This window comes from Falco punctatus (assembly GCF_963210335.1).
Source record: "Falco punctatus genome assembly, chromosome: 8".
Taxonomy (NCBI): Eukaryota; Metazoa; Chordata; class Aves; order Falconiformes; family Falconidae; genus Falco; species Falco punctatus.
The window spans coordinates 36,455,018-36,476,675 of NC_137588.1; the positions used below are offsets into that span (position 1 = coordinate 36,455,018).

A 21,658-nucleotide genomic window follows, 5' to 3' on the forward strand; every position below is an offset into this window, starting at 1 on the left:
TTATGTATAGGACTGCTCATCTGCATACATTACATGTCCCAGGGCTTTATCCAGAAATGCAGTTTTCCTTCTGGAAATTAAGTAAGAAGAATTTTAACCAAGGAGCTTGTTTATGAATTGGATTAAATTGCTAACAAATTTCATTTTAGTTCAGTGACAGCAGAATCGGGTCCAGTATTGTAGTCCTTCATATCAAGTGGGGTAAATTCCTTTGATACAGGCTTTGTCTAGTGCTTCTTGTAGTCTTCCAAAGAAAGATTTAGGGAGAGCTTTTAGTTCATACTGATTTTCTTTTTTGAAAGGAATTAAAATTTTCATCATGAAAAATTAATATGTGCTACACTAATTAAGAAACGTATGCATCAGATTTATCTAGACATATTTTTTTTGCATAGTTTTTCTCCATTAGCACTGCCTTTTTATCCTCTAGTACAGTTAGTACAGTCTTTTTGAACTGGATCAGTTCAGAATGGAGTCACTTCTTTACAGAAGCTTGCACAAGCTGGGCTTTTTCAAACATTTTTATGCTATCTTAACATTTTTCATATCCTATAGCAATGCATAATAGCTTTTATTAAAATACTTACAATGTGTTTTAAAATCCCCAACTAACACTTGACATGTCAGGATTATACATAAGCATAACCTTTTTTTTTTTTTTTTAGTGTGTCTGGAAATCACAACGAGCCTGATGGACACTTATTTTTCACAGGCTGCTGTTTTAACCCCCCTAAGGCAATCAGAAGAGAACTTGCAGTATTATATATAATGTGAATAATTTTGGATACATTTCTTTTTCATTTCTCTGAGATGCCTGTAAAAGAAGCAGGCTTTTGGAGATTCTCATCACCTGCTTTCTGCAATCCCAGACCATTTACTGTGTCCTGTAAGGGGCACCTGAAATCACTGCTCACATTTGAGAGTATTGCTGAAGAGGTTACAATGATTTTTTTATATTTTTTTTTAAATTACTTTTTTCAGCCGTCAGGCTTGTACTGCTATATCGGAATGGAAAGGTAGAGAAGGGACAGGGTTCTCTGCTTGCATACCTGTTTGTTTGTTTAGTACTTTAAGATTCAAATTTATAGCTTTAAATTATGATTGACTACAAGAAGAACCTGTGTAAATATAGAACTTTTTTCCCCAGCTTTTGATACTTTCAAAGGAAGGTCATATCCATATTTAAAGTACATATTAGAGCTTAAGTAAAAGTTATAGCCTGGACACAGATACTTTCAGGGAGGTTCTTTGGCCTGTGGAATGCAGGAAATTAGACTGGATGTACTTAGTGACCTGCTTAAACAGTGTCGGTATTAGAGAAAATAAAATTTTAAAACTTTGCAGGAAAACAGGTGTCTGTTCCTTTGTTCAGAAATTAATAAACCGTTAGTAAACAATTTTTGAAAGGATTTTGAATTTACGGGAACTTCTCTGTATTGAAATGGAAATATGTGAAGCAGCTTCTGGTGGGTTTTTTGAAGAGATGGTAAGGTATAGACTTGGGTGAGGGCACCCTTAGAAAAGCATATATGCACAAAAGCAGGAAGAATTGTACTGCTATACTGTATCTTCATTTCTAATGAACCTGTGTTCATAGAATAGTATGTTTATTTTTAGCTCTGAGAGCGATTCCTGATTCTTCTCTGATGAGAAGTGGTGTGTGAGAGAAAAATCTGGCAGCTCGCAGGAGGAGGAAAAAAGGGAGAATTGGTAGTTTTGACCTTTACTTCCCTCTACAGGTTGTTTTGCATTAATAATGATATTAATACAACAAATCTGTACAAAGTGAGGAAAATGAACAGTGCTATTCCTGTGTTTCACTGTCTATGTGTCATTTTGAGTCTGTAAAGTATACACTGAAATAGCACTAAAAGTGAAGCCTTTGTTCTGTACGAAATCACAGATAATGTTAAGGTTCAGCGTTTTGCAGCGAGGTGTGTGTGGTATGCCTAGCATGAATTAGGGTGCTGAAAGATAAAAAAACCTATGCAGGAAATGTTGAGTAGATTCAGTGGAGCTGGTACGTGGCTGTTACCTGGTACTTTCATACCTGAGAGGCCTTGTGAGGTTTCTACTCAAGTTATGCACCTTATACTTATTAGAAGGTCAGAGTCCTGATGCCTCTGATCTGAAGATCTTCCCTTGCCTGGAGTGCTGCTGCTGTTGTGTTTTGGGGTCTTGGTGTGGTTCTGTGCTCTCCCTTTTCCTGGTGTGCAAGGGTGGGCTTTGCTATTGCACGCGTCAGGTGTCACCCATGCCAGTAAGGGGCTTGCTTAAGGCACGGTGGCTTTTCTGTTGTCTTACTGAAAAAGTTTGGTGGTGTTTTTTTTTTTTTGTTTGTTTTTTTGTTTGTTTGTTTGTAGCCCAAGATACTGCTTCAACAATTTCTAACTATTCTTTCCCCTTCTTGTTTAATCAGGTTTTGTTCTCTGCCTCATTGGATGTGATTCCATATTACATAGGCTCTCGGTGGAGAGCTTCATGGAGAGGTGCTTTCTTTAAATAATTGACTGTATCTTCTTGTGGCTGGTCCCTGGTCATATTTCATCTCACAGTCACCTTTGTGGCTGTGCAGTAATTTGGGTGTCATTGCCTTTCTCAGTGTACTGTTTTGCAGCAGGAATTGTTCAGAAAATTTGCTGGCTGAATGCAGTGCTGCTTTGATTACCTGGAAGACAAACTGGCATTAGAATATGATGATTTCACTCAACCTAGTTCTGATGTGGGTGCAAGATTTGTTGGAGAAGCAATCATTTCTTAGGCTCATCATTCAAACATTCAAATATCTGATAGTAATTGGCCTAACCCAGAACAGAGGAAAAAAAAAATAGCTTTTTTTTTTTTTTTTCCTTTCTTTACTTTGTATGAGATAGTCAATCATTGCCTGTATAATGCTCCCTCATGGTCTAAATGCTTCTTCCCAGTTATTACCCCAGGTATCCATCTTGCTAGCAAGCGAGAGAAACGCTTCTGAGTCAGCCATCTGTGCCTCCCTTCCTGGGTATATGTTATCACTCTCGGGAGATGTGACATCTGTCACTCATTCCCCTGAGGTCCAGGGACTATCAAGTGTTGAAAGTGGCAGCCACTTCAGTGAGTACTGACAACATAGATCTGAGTTTGGAGAGTCCTCATGGCTTTGGTGAGATGACCTTCTCCCAAGGTGGGCTGGGCAAAGGAATCTCCAGCTTTTCCTGTTACGATCTAGTGTAGCTACGAACCTGCCTTTTTGGCTCGTACTGACAGCTTCTTCACCTGAAGATAGGTTATGCATTGGTATTTCAGTACAGCTTTTCATCTGCTGAAGGTGTTTGAAGATGAAGATGTACATCACGGTGGTCTGCATGGCCAGCCCTCCCCTTGTGTGTTTATGGGTGCTGTCTGTGCCCATGGAGACATCAGGGCCAGCCACATCAACTGTATGTGTTCTGGACCTGCAGCTGTGGCACTGTGTTAATTTTAACAGTTTTGTTAGTGATAAGTGATATTTTAAAAGCAGTTTTCTAAGTTCTTCACAAATAAATTCCGTTAGATTAAAAATATATGGCTTATAATACTGTCCCTATATATTTTGTGTGAGATGATGCATGGCTGTATCTTCCTGCTAAATGCTGCATATTGTGTAAGTGACTTGTGCTTTTTCTTATTGATTATTCTAAAATACAAATTTACAATTGATTCTCAAGTCTTGGATGCTGCTGAAAACCTCTGCTAGGAATAGATTTATATAGATGATATTCACTTCTACTTCCAGCGTCTGGAAATATACTGAAACACTATTTTTAGATGTTTTATATAGTAGTCAAGCTTTTTGCTCACCCTCTTGCCTGTACTTCTATCTCTTCAAAGTTCAAACTTGCAGTTTGGAGAGTTTTGGATTAAAATAAAGAGAAAATTAGGAACAACAATAAATTTACCTTTAGTTTTCACAGTACCTTATTACAATTGCTAATTTATCAGTGGGTAGGCACCTTTCTTTTGTAGTGGATATTGATGATAATTTTAAATGCGACTTTTAAGCTTAGACAGTTTGCATAATACTTTGGGAGATTAGTTGCTCATGTATAAAGATCTGTGTGTGTTTGTGGGGTGTTCCTGTAGCTCCCTTGTGTGTGTGGGGGGGTGTCCTTTTTTTTTTTTTTTTAATGTTTGTCATAATAGTAATTGATTTCTTTAGAAAGGTGTTTACCCCCAAGTAAATATTGTGGTTGGGAGCAGGTAAACTTTTGAAAATTGCTTGAAAGTCTTTGGTTAGAGCAGTCTTTCTCAATTCACAATTGATACTGTGTTTTTCAGAATGGATTGGGGTCCAGAAAAACTGTTTGGGTTTTATGTTCTGCTGGAAGTTCTTTCCATGCTTCTGGGTTTTGGGTTCTTTGGTTTTGCTGGTGTCTCCTCCACCCTGCCACCAAATGATCTTCAGTGAAACAGAAGCTGCATTTCCCTGTCCCCCTATCCTTCCCTCCTCCCTCTGTATTTTTGCATCCTTAAGACATTAACATCACTAGCGTCAGAACAGAAAACGTGAGAGCTACTAAATTGGATTACATCACAATGATGATTTAATTGAACTTTTACACACAATGAGATTGTCTTCTTTTGCTGAACTGCAGTTTACAGAGGTCCTTGGCAAGGGAATGCCAAGTTGCTTTCAGCGTTCATTAACACTGAGTCCAAATCACTGCTATGTAATATAGCAGGGAAAGTAAGAGACAGGAAAAGTAGAGCCCATGTTTTTAAGCATATTTGTATTTACAAATGTTCATTTTCCTGTAAGTCAGGGGGAGTTCCTCTCACAGGACAAGAAATTATCTGGTTTTTTCCTTTATCTTAGGGATGGAATGATCTTATGGAACAGTTGCTGGCACAACAAAATCCCAATCTTGAAAGTAGGACAGAAGACATTTTCCACTTTCTACAGATCAATCTTTGTGTATAACTGAAAAGCAATTGCAGTCCTTTAAAAAAAGACTGATATACTGAAGAAAAATTATATAGTAAATGGAGTTCTGGCTCTAGTAGTAACCCAATTCCCTGCTAGTTTTACCACATAAGAGAAAAAAAAAAAAAAGTACACAAAATTATGACCCAGCTCTTGTGCTGCCTCTGCCAAATATTGTCTGGTAGACCAATTTTTAAAGAAATGCCCAGAGCTTGCAATGTATTTACTTCTGCCATTTAAATTATAATTTTATTTTAGATTTGTTTGTGTAACCAGTTCTATTGGATTACTGCTGCTATAAAGTTCTGTATTTAGTTCAGGTTCCCATCTTTCTGAAGGAAGAAAATGGTAGAGGAGGGTAAAGTGATTCAAATAATGTCCAGTACAAGCCTGGGAATAAATGCAGATTTTAATATTGAAAGTGTTTATAGTAGCAGTTCCAAATACTTCCAGCAAATAAGAATGTATCAGACTTGGGAAGCTATCAACAGAGATTTTATTTCAAGTACAGCCATTTCACTGCAGAATCTGTTAATCTCTCTAAGTGTAAATCCACCACCGATTTCTCTTGGTTGACTCAATTTTTATTTAAATTCTGAAACACACAGAAGATGAAGACCAAAATCTGGTAAACATCCATCTATGTATGCTTTTACAAAAGTCTTTATGCATTAGTTGACTTACTAATTCACCTGATTTGGAAAAGTGAAGTATGTGGGAGAAAAAAAAGGCGCAGTAAAATATATTAACCTGCAAAAGTCTGATGATTTTACCTTGACTAATATGAAAAATGTGGTTTTCTATGTCTTTTTTTAAAAAATAAAGTTTTAACACACTGTAACAGTCACAAACTCTAGTGGACAAAATGCAAGTCTGGTATGGGCTACTGGAATTGAGAGCTTTGGGCAGCCTTCTGTTGACTGTTGTGTTCTTAAAATACTCCCATTAGCCCTGTTTTGGCACCCTGTGAGTTGTTCTCGGTCCTTCCCCTGAAAGTGTTTTATATTCCTTGCTTGCAGCTTACGGTTGTGCCTGGTGTGACTATGTACATCATACTTTGCTATTAATAATGAGATGCAGCTTTAAAACAAAAGTAGCCAGTGAACACCACTAACTGATTTGTTGTATAGACTCTGTCTAGTCTTTCTTTAACTGCATGGAAACTAGTTTATAGTGTGTTCAGCAAATATTAACTTATATAACCTAATATAGTTAAATAAAAATCTGGGTTTTTTTAGAGGTATACGTAACTGTAACGAGTGCAGGAAGTAACACTTTCTGTAATTGCAGTTGTTGGATATTTACAGGTACTTTCTGCTTGTTTCAGGAAGGAGTATGAGTAAGGCTTTAAGAGAAGGTTAAAAGCAGGTGTGATGAACAGATAAAAGCAAAAAGTGAAAGATAGATTTAAATTGCTTTTTAATGTAGACTTTAGTAATATGTTAAAAATAGATGTAATCATGAAACCTATCTTAATACATTCCTGCAAGGTAACTTTAATTGTAGCATTTCTTAAATGCTGATTTTTTGCAACTCTAAAACTGTTATAGTGCCCTATTTTGGATATAAATATAGTGTGTCTGTATTGTTTCCTCTCTAAGCCTGTGGGAGAAAGGGAGAAAACAATAGAGGAGAAAATGTGGGAGACGTGAATATGACACCAGGGAATCAGTAAATAGGAAAGGGGAGATGCAAGTGAAGAAAGGGCTAGTTAGAAGAAGGAACAAAATGTTGTAGGGTGAGAAAAGGGATGAGAAACCAAGCTGGGAAAAGGTGGTAAATGTAATAAAATCGTATCTGTTATCTTTTGGGAGAAATCAACTTGTTTAGTATGGGAAAGAATCAGAGGCAGAGGATGGAAAGGGTTTGTGGGTTAAGGAAAAGGTAGCCAGGAGTGGATGTGTAGCAGGTGATTAAACTGCAGCGCAGAAAAATGGCAGAAAATAAAGACAAGAGAATGGTGCTGAAATGGGGGGAAAGCTGCCTGGCCCTAGGGCTTGCAAGTGGTGAACCACAACTTGAGATCTGATGTCAGCTGGCATGAGCTTGGTAAACTAAGCTTTCTGGTGGGAAGTAGAAGCCAAATAAAAAAGTTGGGGACAACGTAGAATATCCTTGTGATTCATAGCAGTCTGATCCTACTTTGAGGAAAAGGTTGGACTAGAGACCTCCTGAAGTAGGGACCTGCCAACCTGGATTATACCGTGAATGAGGAATGAGCAGAGCTGGTGACTGTACACATAAAAAAGAGCAGTCTGAGCAGGTAAGGAGTCCTCAGTGCGATGCAATTAATTGTGTGGTGGGGAAGGGTGTGTCTCCAATGAAGCTGATCTTGAGAGAAACTAAGCCATGACGTGGAGGTACAGAACTTTGTAGTTATGCAAATTCACTGTGGTTCATTGACCATGTTACAGAAGCAGAGCTTAAGGAGGGAATGTATCTTCTGTTTTTCTTCTCTAATGCCTATCCTCTTCTTCTGTAGATCTGCACCCTAATGAGGAGAAATAAAATAGAAAATTGTTTCTGAAATCAAGTTGAAAATGCCTGTTTTAGTAAATAAGATTTTTGAAGTAAGGCTGCAAAACTGATGAGGACACTACAGTCACAAGACAAAATACGTCCTACCCTAAGTGCTGTGGTCAGTGAAAATAAACACGGGGTTTAGGAGGAGTGAGCCAAAGGAAACTGGGTGACAGAGTTGGTCAAAGTTTGGACATCAATGGAAGTGTGTAGAAAGAAGAATATAGTTGTCTTCAGTACTCAGAAGAGGAGAAACATGGGAAATGGTGGAAGAAATTGGAAATCTAAGAGCAGAGGCAGAGAAGTTCAACATTTCCAGCACTGTTTCATCCACAGCAGTGAGCGAGCTCTACAGGTGACCATACAGAGCCACATCCCTCACACAGTCACTGTGACAACCAGTGGGGGAGTAGGAGATGAAAGGACTGTAGGTGGCTCTGAGTTTTTGGTGATGGAACAGGTATCCTAAAGCAACAGGAGAGTTAGAGAAGGTGGGTGGGAGTTAAGGGAAGGGCTCTGCAGGAAAGGTGCAGGCAGAAGTGGAGAAAGAACTGGAATTTGGGCACCAGTGGGGAGGAGGTGGTCACTTCAGCTTACGTTGGTAATTTTGATAACATCGATAACTCTGTTCTGTGGGGCAGGGAGAGAAAACTCAGGCTGCTACTATCGTAGCATAGGAGAACCCAGGAGATTTTGGTTTTGTGAAAGTGTTTCACCTGTTTGACGCGGGTGCGAATTTCATTCTGTCTGAATTTGGTAGTAGTTTTGGCTCATTTTCTATGGTCAGGTGTTTAATTTTTGAATTCATACCTACCACTGCTGAATGCATGAGTAGAAACTGTTCCTTTTGTAGAGCTGGCAAAAAGAAAATGCTTTAGGGAAGATGTATCCTTTCAATGTGGGAAGAGTGGTTCATCAAGGACCCACCAGGAAAACCCATTCTGGATCCTTGTGTGCTGCACCATCAGAGAAGCCAGAGAACACTTTTAAGTTACCAGTAGCATGTTGAAGCTTTGAAATATAAAATTAACTGATAATTTTCATAGGTCATGCTCTTTCCCATAAACCAAACTCATCTGCTCTCCTGGGGGAAGACTGAACAACTGGGCTGACTTCTCATTATCTCCTCCTATGGCGTATCCTTATTGAATTACTGCCGGGTAGAGGCAGCAGATGCTCATCAAGCCACTGCAGGACTCCTCTGTTAATTGAACTGTGATGGGGATGACAGCAGGGAAGGTCAGGATGATGGGACCAGTGATGTAACGTGAACTCTGGTAAGAACAACCTGCACAGGCAATTGACCTTGCTTAAATAATATTATACTGAGGGCTGTTATCAGTTGATATCATTATGATTATTTTTTTCGTATCAATACTGCAATAGTGTCAGGGACCCCTGTGTGAATCATATTATATTGTGTCCAGGGCAAATGTATTTCTCACCCTAAAGGGATTAGACTTTCCAATGTGATAAAATACAGTGAGTGACTATAACCAGCTACAGGGGTAAAGAAATGGGAATGAAAAAGGTAACAGTGACAAAATTTTAAAATGGATCTATAGCTTTACTCAGCCAGTTGCTCCAGCTGCTTTAAAGGGTAGTAATCTTTCTAACTGCCCTTATGGCAGTTCGGTATTTTTGTTGTCATCTTGCGTAGTTAATCTTGAGGTGAAAGCAAGTCCACTTTTAAAAAAATGTGCAGATGTTATTAATGTTTTCTGGTATGAAAAACATATTCCTACATCTGGTTCTGCGGCTTTTGCAAAGTGCCTGGGAATGCTTGAGTTTCAGGCATGCATCCTGATGCCAGGTTCGGAGCCAGAGCGCATGCCTGGTGCTTCTTCCACTCCGGAGGAAGCGATGTGATGTGGTGATGTGAGTGCTCGGCTGCTGTGGGCATCTTTTGTGGAGGCACATTTTCCCTGGGTTTCTACTGCCGTGGGGGGTGAAGTGAGGTCTGTGAAGCCTTCAGTGAAGACCCTCGCATGGTGGCACGACAATAAGCAGTAGCTTGTGCTTTTCTGAAAATAAATTCCACCTAAAAGCCAAACGCTACTTTTCAGTACAAACAGTGTATTATTACACTGCGTTATTCTTGGTGTGTCAGAGTAAGTGTGTATGGCAATTAGTAAAAGCTGGATTCAGAGCGCAGTGTGTGCACATTGACATCTGTGCATGTGTTCAGAAGCAGCTTTTAGAAGTTCTTTATCACGTCACTCTTTTTTTCCATGTGTGTCCAGCCCTCACTGTGTCTTCCCCCTTCCCCCTCCCCCCCCCCCCCCCCCAAGTAATATAATTTTTTCTTAACCATTTTATTACATTGTCAGCCTGGAGCAATTGGTATCAATGACCAGGACATCTGTTGCAAAGTGAATGGAAGGAAAATGAATGAAACAATAGAAAGACATCACAAAATATATTTGATTCCTTTGTTTTGACAACTCTAGCTGTAATTATTTAAAGCATCTATTCTTACACAGGGCCTGACTTACACAGGGCTTTACTCTGTAGAAATGATGAGGCCTTAGTTGTAGGAGACTTCATCACAAGACTTCGATGGTGATGTTTGATAGGGAATGAGGAACTACAGTGTCAGAGTTTGATTAACTGTGCTCCTCTGTAAAGCCTACATGTTTTTGAAGCGGCATAGTGTTTGCAATGTGTTGTGCTCCATATATTCTCCTTTTCTACGAGTTCATACTGTGGTGCGCCGAAATAAACGGCTGATGACAGAGAATGCATTGGAATAAATGTTTATTTCAGCACTTTGGAAATGAGTTTTTTGAAATGGAATTTATCATGTGGATGTGTGTGTGTCTCTTCATATTAGCTCAATTGGGTATAGACTACAGCAAGGTAATGCAAATGGCAAAATAATAATGACTACACAGAAATAGAGGTATGAATATTGTGGAAAAGAAATTATTCTTTCTGCTGTAACACATTAAGAAAACTTTATACATTCAATAAGTATTGAAGTTGGTCTTTTGTATGTAGAAGAGTGAGGTTATTTTAGCTATAGTCACCAATATTTAGAGATTCAAAACTGAGGCCCATGTGATCTCCCCAGAGCTGAATAACAAGTTAAAACTTTAATATTTGCCTGCCTATCTGTAGCTAATTTGTTTTGTCAGATGCTTGGGTATGTGCGTGCACTTGGTTGCCCTGGTAGTTCCATAGAAGCTTAGAATATAATAATTTAAATTGAAGATAAGCTTCAGATATGCCAGACCTGTGTCACGGAAGCAGATGGTCCTTCCCCTGCTAAGCAGAACCTAAGTCTTTGCTCAGCTCATATGCTTGGTGGTACTTGATCGTATTATTTTGACCTTGTGTAAGATTGATAAACTCTGTGTGGTGGCCATGTTCCAGTGAGGAGAAAAAACCTCTGACCTACAGCCCATGATGCTGTATTAATGTCAAATAATATAAAGTAATATCAGAATGCAGAGGAAAATCACTGAGTAAAGCAATTTAATTTCTGTAAACTGAAAGCACTCTAATGGAATGCTAGGAAAATCTGCTGTTTTTCTTGCAGCAGAAGTTATGAGGGTTTTTTTCTTTTTTTGAAACTCTGCTGCCTTGTAATTGGTGACTTTAAAGCTTTCTGTTTTTTTCAGCGTGAACGGTCATGCTGCTAAAGTAGGGAGTTTGCGCTCTCTACTGAGTCTGACTTCCAGGCTTGCCTCTTAAAGGAAAATAATTTAAAATACTAGTTTTCAAGTGGTGTTATACTGCTGAATGTGCATTATATGCAATGTTTTGCCAGTGAAGTGAGTGTAATCTTCTCTGAACAACAACGTGCAGTAGCTTTTACTGAAATGGCACTGGAAGCAGAGCCAGCTCCCTTTCCCTTTGTCTGCCTAATTGCAATTTAACAGTAATCCAAGATCTATGCAACTGTGACAGCAATTCTTAGATATAGCTGGGTTCGAAAGGACTGTTAGTTCAACCAGTACCAATGATAAAAGCTAAAGCAGAGCAGTGTGTTGATAATAGTCAAACTTTTCTCTAGCTACTGAAAAAAACAAAAAATAAACTTTTTTTTCCCCTCAAAGCTATAAAGTCTTGTTACGGAAAGGATGTGCTATAGCATGAAGACATGACTGGACTTATCCTGGGCTATGTTCTGCTTCACTGGCTGACAAGCCTGCCATGAGCAGGCATCCAGGTGTAGGTGTATATAGGTTATGTGCATAACTTCCATAAAAAAACCCAAGCCCAACTCACATAGGTTCAGGATGTGACTTCATAAATTTATAAGAAGGCTGTCGGATGCAAAGCTCTTCTGACTCAGGAGGTGTGGAAGCCACAATTTGTTGGAGTCTGGGAAAGTATAGCAAGAGGGATTATTTATGCACACTTTGTTCTTGTACAAACATTTGGGCATTTGGCATCATTCTGTCAGAGGCCGGATCTGGGACTTTGCGGGTGTTTTGTTTGAGTTGCCACAGCCTTTCTTGTATTTAATTAAATATATGAAAGTACACAAGCAGTGTGAAAAGGTTACTTAAAAGTTATTGGACACTTTCTGTGTTGTGCTGCTCAGAAAAAAATCAATGCTTGAGTTCACAAGAGAAACCTATTGACAGACTTGAGCATTTTGATCTTAATTGCTCTGTACTTGTTCCTGCTGTGAGGGGTATGATAATAGCTTGAAGAACATTTCTGACGGTAAATTAGCCTACTTTGAGTGCTAAGTTGCAACACCAAAAGGTCCATGGCTGTTAAATACCATTGAGAAGTCCAAAGCTTGGATGACACCTGGGTGTTTGCATACTGGGTCCCACTGAAGGAATTTTGTAGAAGGAAATGTTGGGGTGCTCCTTGGTTGTTGAGCATTGTTCATGTTGCTCTCAGTGGGCATGGGGGCTGTAGGTGGCTGTGTGATGGTGTGGCTGAGGAGTATCAGGATGGTGGCTTTCACAGACTCTTGAATCCTTGACTTTGAAATCTCCCTGCTCATCTGGCGGGGTGTAAACTGTATGTGCTTGTGTAAAAATGAAGTGAGTTTTGCTTCAGCTGCATTTAACTGATCTTCTGAACTGGGTTCCTCAGAAGTGTCTAAAATCACATATACTTTGTATTATTGAAAGTCAAAAGTGTTCCCATAGAGTCTACTGGAAGTACTTAGAGTGAAGGAGGTGTAACAGCAGCATTGTTTCACAGAACAGTTCTGCTCTATTACTGTTTTAATTAAAGTCGTTCTACTGATGGAAAGTTTATTCTCTGGTGTTTCTTTAATGTAGTCGTAATGCATCAGTCTGAGCTCCCTTGCTGGAACATCTTTCATTATAATCCACTTAACTAAGTTTATAATTAAACTTCTAAATACAAACCTGCTTTTGTTATGTTTTTAGGATGTATGGAAACTGAAGCAGAAAAACTTAAGATTCATGGGTTTTACCCCAAACAAATTGATGTATCTTAAGAAGTAATTCCTTGGCAGTACAGCAGTTTCATATTCTTGCTTTTAATCCCCAGGATCTTCCATAACTTTGAGAGAAGAAGTAGATATGCTTGAATAGAAGAGAAAAGAGGAAATAATTAATAGGTTCTTACAATTTGACTGTAGACATCACCAAAATACCTACTTTCGAATATAACCTGTAAAAATGGTGACTACCTACTGAGCTGTCCATCAACTGAGTGCGGAGGCGGTTTGTTGAAGGTTATACATGAAGGTGGACCAGGGTGAATTTACATTCAGCTTTGTCGATCTGGAGGTTGTGCAGGCTTGCTCCCAGCCCAAAGGAGGCTGGTTGAGACGGTCTGCTGGTTGTTTAGAGTTACCTTCTGTGTGCAGATGTGTTAACACCAGGTGTTCTTTCAGGCATTATTTACCATTACAGTTATTGTAGCAAATTGCCAGAGAATTGTGGAGCTTAATGTTTTGATTCCTGATGAGTGACCACTTAGGACAAAAATACTGTCAGGCAGTTGTCAACCTGATGTATAAATTTAGCTTGTTCACGCTGTGCTTTTATCTAGGGTTTTCTAAAATGCTCCTGGAAGAAGCGTAAATATTCTCAATTAAGGTTTGGAGGTGAAGACCTAGAGGTATAGAAAATCAAGCTGTCATTCTCATATATACATATATACATCTGTTACATGCTGCTGAAATCAAGGGGAGCACTTGCAGAATCAAGGGTTAGTGCTGGAGCATGACTTTAAGTGACTTTTTGCATACGAGGTTTCTGGCACAGTGGGAGGTGGAATGGTGCCCCTGCTTTAATGAGAAGACTGTCTCTCCAAACGTAAAAGTGGAAGAATGTATAGCGTTTTTCCATATGGAAGTAAAGACAATGTAGTGTAACTGTGTGTGTTACTAAATAAAAAATAGGGCAAGTATGCACATACACCCGTGTCATGGGCACATACACTTACATCTGGATGTTCCTTCCTAGTTTGGTGTATGTGACTGTGCAAACATTTTCATTTTATTAAACTAAATACCTGTGGCACTAGCATTAATGTTTTTTTGGAAATACCTCCCTCAAGGGTGGTCAGCAGCGCATGCCTGTAGGGATCAGCCTATGCTGCTACAGGCTAGGCATTGTGCTGCTCTAGGACATAACAGAATTAGCGTTTTAGATAACAGCTTTCTGAGAAGGCAAGGCAGATTTTACTGGTATCTGAGGATGCAGAGTATGCTATAAACATACAGATTATCTTTGAATATCAGAAGCAATGGGTTTGTGCTATGTGTAGTAGGCAAACAGTTGCATAATTACTGCCTACATTTGTGTTGAGAAAATTTATTCATGATTAATGATGCTTATCTTTGTGCTAGACACCTGCCAAACGATTTATAGCCATGCGTATGATCTGCAATAGCTTTTTTTTTATTTTGTTGCTATTTAAAGTGTTTGGGATTATTGTAATTGCATCATGTATTTTAAATGGAGAGTGCTACCCAGGTGTCCTTGTCAGCATTCCTGTCTCATACAAAAAAAAATAGGTCAGGTTTACCCGTGACGGGGAAGGTCACAACTCCCAGTGAAGTCAGGAAGAATTTAATTGATGTACGACAAGGCTGAAATCATGTCATGGGTTTGGATCAGTTTAAGTTGATCTTTTCCTAAGTTCAGTAATAAATACTGCATAAATCCACGTTGGAGCAGAGCCAGTCTGAACTTTCCTAAACCACTGAAGAAACCTCTTGTCCTGTGGAAACTGCAGAAACCAGAACAATTGCTCCCTTCTCTAACGGTGCAATACATGTAGAGTGGGGAGTCAAAACTGGACTTTCACTCTTTTGTCTGTTGGTGTTGAATGCGTTTGAGAACTCTAATGTGTCTTGGAGTAGCACAGTGCCTGTTGTTTGGAAGCATCTGCCTCCGAGTGCTCAGCAGTGGCTGGAAAATAGGAAAAGTTTCCCAGAGGCTTTTGCCCCTTCCCTAGCTAAGCAGAGATGAGGCTGGGATTTTGCTGCTGGATATTTCATTGATGTTGAAAATGAAATTAAATTTTGAACACTTTAGAAATAAGATATTTATTTGTCAGCTGTATGCATGTTTTTTTATTTATAACACTTTGACACTACACTTGAATGCCGTGTTTTCAGCAGTAATGCAGGTTTCTAAATTAAGTCTGTTATTCAAAACTGGTTTTATTCAGTCCTATCATTAAGAGAATTAGCAGTGGATTAGATAATGTAAATGCATTGTTATGATCATTAGAAAACTTGCATGTGGCTTTTTCAAGACTGCCTATATATTCCAAGCCATTATAGCTAATGTATGATATCTTTGTTTTTCTGAACAAGATTGCATACAAAGCAAAAAAAATTAAAAGGATGCTTGTGACTAATCCTTCAAATATATGAAAACAACACCTCATTATTTAATTTAATGAGAATTTGTTAGTGCAGACTGTTGATTGGGTAGGCCTGTACTATAAAGGACATTGAATAAATCTAGATAATCAGTTGTGGAAAAGCGAGATATTTTTCAGGCTAAAACACATACCTTGAACATATTTCAGTAATTACATGAATTTAGTCATGACTAGTCGTGGTGAAGTCAATTTTTAAAATGTAAATTTCATTTTTTTTCTGCATTTTTCTCTGTATTTGGCAGTTTACAGCTAGCCACGCTGACACATTTGGGAGCTGAGATATACTGTAACAAAATTTGATGTGAAGTGTTGGTGGCCTTCATAGTGTAATTTATTCATGTTTCTGTAGATAGCATATGTTGCCTGTGCAATAATTTTTTATCGTATCAGGACAGAACAGCTACTGTTCCAAATTGTGTTATACAAACCTAGATATACAGACAAATTTTTATTGTGCTTTGCTGTGGTGTAAATCGGTGGACTCTATTGAGCTCTGCTGGGGTGGGTGAGATTAGAATCAGTGTCATGGTGTCTAATTTATTTCTATTTTTTCTGACTTAATGTAATCTCTGTTCTTGCTCCGTGGGGAGCAGCAGCCAGTTATCTTTGTAGTCCTGCCCAAATAATGAACATATGTGAAACCCCTTGTTTTGGGCAGGAGGCTGCTACTCCCAGGGATTTACTGCTGTTTACTGACCCTTTGAATGCTGAGATGAAGGCAGTGTATCGGGAAAGCAGCTGATGAATGCTACTGGTGCATCATTAAAAATCTCAGCATCTTTATCAGCTGTTATCTGAGGTTTCCTTGGATTTGCCAGTTTCATGCCCCCACCTGTTTCTGATGTGTTGTTTTTACGGCATTCTGCTGGACCTGGAGAGCTGCCCTGTGATTCAGCTGAGCGTTGTCTGTGCAGGGCTGGACATGCTGGCTCCTCTCCAGTACTTAAATCTGAGCATCTGAATAATTTCTTTCCTTGTTTTGCATTGTTGGGTGTGACCAGTGTTGGAGCCAGTGTCACTAATTCCTTCTTTTTTCCCTTGACAGAAAGTCAGTGACTCTGTTTTCTGACCGTCGTAGATGGTAACTGCAATGCTGAAGACACTGGGCGAGTCGCTCCTCCTCAGCTCTTCTATGTGAGGTGAGCAACCATCTATGATGGGCAAAATAAACTTAATTGCAGGGTGTCTGAGAACCTTCCTTCCCCCCCAGCCCAAGGACTTCCCTGCTGCATTGCATTTCTGAAGGATGCTCAAGACTTCAGAGCTTCACTTGTGCCTCGTATGAGGCCTCTTGTGGTCTGCGTTACATGGGCCGGGTGTTGGGACTCAGCAGGTTGTATTCTAAGGTAAATGTGAATGCTGAATAAAATTAACCCAGAAGACATAAGCAAAGCACTAAATCTGGCCCCTTGCCCCCGTTACTGTATTTGGTTAGCTTGATGATTTTTCAGGTCTTACATGAAATGCTGTTCACCTGAAATGCAGGAATGAACTAAACCAGGTAACAGATATTACATTGTATCTTCTACTGTAGCTAGTCAATATCTGATTAAATATAATTGCATGAATTTATCATGATAGAGACTGTTATAATTTAAATACAGCTTGAAATGAAAAGTTTTTCTGTATATTCAGTATGTATACTATCTTCAGTTTTATCTTCATTGTCTTATAAAGAATGATGCTGTGTATTATGGCAATGTTGCTTTTCATAAGGTTAGGAATGTAATAGAATTTTCTGGACTAAATGTCTAATAACTGATAATTTTAATGAAAATCACAAAGATTATGCCAATGAAGACAAATCTTGAAGAAAGGTGTTATCTGTCTCCTTTACGCTAATATGGATGTGACGTTTTAACCTGTAAAAGTAGGATTAATCACTAATAAATAGAACTATGTGGAGATTTTAAGCATTGTATAAATACAAAAGCTATTACATAAGAAAGAAAAAATGAATATGCAAATTTACATCAGAAACTAGCTCTTGTTTGATGTGGTAGTACCATGAACATTTTTAGAGACTTCAAAACTTCCTACTTGAATGTGGATGAATCTAAAACATCTTGAGACTCGTGTAGAATCTGCCTAAGTGAGTAGTTGGTTGGTTGGTTATCTTCTGGGATGAAACGGATTTAAATTACTGTGCTAAATTAACATTTTAAAGATTTTTGTGGTGTTGTGTGCCTGCCTTAATCTCTCTTGCTTTGGAGCTTTTCCGTGGTATATAAACAACGTGGATGTTTTCCGAAGCAGACATTCAAAAGTTGGGCTCCTGTTTTTTATGGGTGACCCAGAGAGATGTTCTTCCTTGCTTCCAACACCACACAGTGATTATTTCAATAAGTTGTGTGGTGTAAAACTGCTCCAGCAACAGGACATGATCCATTTGTGCCCCAATCATAACGTGACTCTGGTATTACTCTGAAGTGTTGGAGGGCTTAGTTAAAAACCCTTAGTTGGAGACCTCTCTGGAGTAACTGGTTGCCCATCTTGAGCTCAAAGATCAGGGACTTGAATGCGAGTCCCAGTTCCAGGAAATTTACTGAGTAATGTCTAGTTTTCCCTTTCAGGCTGGTTCATCATGTACTGGTGAGCAACCCCTGCTTCCCTGCTTTTCCTGCTGCATTTCTCATGTCGTTTTCGTGTATCCCATGTTCACACATGATATGGAGCTAAAACAATTCCAGATCTGATATTTCCATTATCAGGGATCTTAAATGTAGGACATGGGTCTGTATTCAGAGCTGAATTTTGCTCCTGGAATCGGTTCTCAACTTTGGTTTAGTCCACCGGTAAATTAAATGGAGAAAAGAAAGGACACATCACGCACTTACTAGATCCCTTGCCATTTATTTGCACTGGCAGATTTCTTAAGAACCTGCTAAAAGCATTTACAATGGCTGGCTTTGTAGGATGGGACTGCAGGTTCTCCAGGAGCTGCCCCTATGCTCAGTCTCCCCCCTCTCCCCTGCTTTTTTTCCCTCCCTCCCTCCAAGTGAAGTCTCCATAACAGACTTTTCCTCAGATCCAGCACATGGGGACTATGAAATGCACAGTGGCCACCAGGTTACCCTTAGGTTGAACCTGTTGCCTTGCTGTTGTCTTTTAGCAGGCTTTTCCTTTTTTTGTTAATTCTAGGACCAAGGAAGACAAGAGACTGAATTATCTGAATTATGCTTCTACAACAGAACTGGGTTTCTCCTCATTGGGCATGGCAGAGCCTGGGGAAGTCCTTCCTTTTGTTTGTTTTCTTAATGTTGCAAACAGCTGATCTGGAAGCCAGGAGAGGTCATCAGTTTGTCTGGAAAACAGGTAGGAAAAAGATATGTTGGCTTATCTACTAGATGATTCCTGTATTTGAGGATGGAGTGATTGCCTTTTCTGCATTCTGCTTTAGCTCAATAATAAATTAAAAAAGGCTGATGATGTCTTCTGAGTGTTTTTGTAACTGAAAAGGAAAGGTTTAATCTCTGTTCTAAATTAGTGATCTTCATGTCTGTTGCAGTTATGCACCAGACTGACTCTAGGGTATAATTCTGAACTCCTTAATGTGTTTAATCCAAAAGCAGAATTTTTACTGGATTCTGATATCATCATCCTAACGTTTCTTCATTTGAAATATTTAATCATTTTCTTTTCATGTTTGAATGAAACGGGCACACCAGCATCTTTCAGCATGGACTGAGCCAGAAGTCCATACTCCTGGTTGATCTATTTTTAATTTCACTAGTACATTTAGTGAATTATTTCTGTCCATCAGTCAGATAGGGTACACAATGTTTGAATGTTCAAAATTGGGCACACATGGCATTTGGAAACTTTTGTGAAGATGTATTGATAGCACTGCGATTCTTAGTGACCAGGGTGTTGATAGGAGATGGTATGATACAGGTACATAAAACTAAGTGTGACACATTGGATGCTTATTTTGTAGCACAACACAACAAAGAATGTTCAATGAAATAGATATATTGCAAATTTGGGAAATGTTTACGCAAAATACTTAATCAAAACTATGCATATGAACCAGAGGTTTCATTGCTGAGGATCCCATTGAGGTTTGGCGTTCTGTGACTGAGCAAGAAAGTGATTGAAGTTGATGGAAAAATAATTTCCTTCATTTTTTTTGTAGAGGTTTTTTGCTGTTTTGGTTATTTGTTTTTTAATTATAGTTCTATAGAAGGTAAGAGACTGAATTAGCTTAATAATGAAACAATTATTCTGGGAGGGCTCCTGTCCTGGTAGCATCAACACAAGCTTATCACCCTGGCTGCTGGATGGGAGGCTAAGTGCTGGTGAAGTGCTGGGGAAGTACAATATGATACTATATTTCTGAAAACTTTTTTTAAATGATGTAAACTGAAGAGGAAATAAACAACATAAACTGTCTTTCTCCAGTTCACTGTTTTTAATGTAATATTTGAACCAGCTTTGAAAGGTAGAGTTGTTTTCTTAAGACAAATTAGACCCTTCGATGCTGTCTGTCTTCAGTTGTGAAGTGCATTGTACGGTCGTCTTCAGGGGTGTGCATTGGAAGTCATAAAAATTTAATTTGGCTTGATGATTCTAGCTGACAATGAAGAGTTATCGATGCTTCTAAGGCATCCAAGGCAGATGTGTTTAGAAGTAAGAAGAGGTGTGCACAGGTTTGCGTGAATGTGGGGTACCGTGCTCTGAAAGCCCTGTGATGAGCTTGTTGTAAAGGTTTGTCTTCCAGATGCAGAAGAAAATTGTCAGTTCTTGTGAATCCCACAGTGAATTAGAAATATCTGAGCTCTCAAGAGTAATTTTAAAAACCTTAAATCCTAACAGTTTTTTAATGCACTTTCTCTGTTTATGTAGTGATGTGAGGTAGAAAATGACTTTGAGTGAAACGGTTTCCAAATGAAAATAACTTGGGAGCTTGAGCCAAATTAATTGTCCTGTTTGGCAAAAACAAAGAGGTGGTTTTTCTTCCTTCAGTTAAATATTTTTATATTTGTAAACAATTTTTTTTTTTTTTTGGTTGGAGTATTTTGTTGAAACTTAGAGAAAAGTTATATTTAAACCCAGAGGGTTTAGGTCTAGGTTGAAGTGAGTAGTATGTTCACCCAAAACACTGTTTTGCTAAGAAACAACATGTTTGTGAAGCCTCTACTTTCTCTGCAGTAGTAGTGAAGCGTCAGCGTTTCTAAATCCTGATTTCCGATCTTTTGCAGTCATCCTGAGGAAAACAATGGGCTGAGATTTCTCTCAATAGGCTGAATCTTGGTTAAGAGGAGCTAGATGTGCTTTGCAGCATCAGGGCATACGTAAGAAACAAATGGTTTGCTTTTGATAGTTCTGGGTGTGTTGCAGATCTCATTTGTGAGGTGTTTGGAAGCACGTATATCAAAGTAGAGTTGCAGTGACCTTAAAATGAGTTACAAAAGAGTGTAAATGGCAGCCAGCTGTCAGGGTGGCATGTGTGGCTGGCTTTTGTGTGCATTTTTTTACTTTGCTTGAAATGATTTTTCAGGTGTGGTTAATCGCAAAGGTGTATCTTTCAAAGGATTGCAGGGAAATGTTTTGGGAGGAGAGCGATGGCAACTTGAATGGAGCAGGTGGATCTGGAGAGATAGAAGGGTTATCGTAACCTGTTGTGGCAGGATATAAATAAAATAACTTGGGGACGTAGGTCATGGAGAACTTGACCTAATGTGATCTGTACTTTCTATAATAATAATAATAATAAAAATCATCCCCTAGTTAGAGGACTTCTGTGGCCAATACAAAAAAAAAAAAAAATTAATAAAAGCACAGCACAGTGAACCTGAAATGAAGTAGCTTTTAATGTTAGAACTGAGCAGATCCATTCTGATAGGAAGAAAACCTAGAGCTGTTTTGTTTTTGTTTTGTTTTGTTTTTTTAATGACACAATCTAATGAGAAATGAGCAATTCCTAATGGTAAAGGAGATTATCTGGTTTGGTTTTAAATCTTGAACCGTCTGTTGCAAGCATGGCAAGTTCCTTATCTGCTGCAGAGAAATTCAACTTCTTACTGAAATGTCATGCTTTATAATTAAGATTATGCTACTAAAAGCTCTGACTTTAAGAAAATGAATTTACAGGTACTGAAGTAAATTTTCCTAGCACACAGAAATCCAGAGATGTGTCCTTAATGTGGCTGGGGAGAGGGGGGGAAGAAAAAGCAGCATAATACCAGCCCTGTTTATAAAGCAGGCTTTTTTCCAGCTAAACCCTTGGCTTTATCTAATGAAGACCCATACATTTTCATGCTGGGCTTGGTGGTCTTGGTGCAGGTGAAAGCAATTGTATTGAAATGACTGCATCTACAAAAAAACTAGGCTCTACGTTTCTAAATGTAAGAA

At 38.8% G+C, this 21,658-nt stretch overlaps 1 protein-coding gene across 1 annotated transcript in view; it reads left to right on the forward strand.

The window, feature by feature from the left end:
- The window catches only part of THSD7B (thrombospondin type 1 domain containing 7B), a 535,716-nt gene that overhangs the window by 251,086 nt on the left and 262,972 nt on the right, over positions 1-21,658 (forward strand). The window contains exon 4 of the mRNA XM_080399624.1: positions 16,350-18,619. Coding sequence (XP_080255750.1) covers positions 18,481-18,619 — 139 coding nt within the window. The 5' untranslated portion in view covers positions 16,350-18,480. The remainder of the gene's footprint in view (positions 1-16,349; positions 18,620-21,658) is intronic.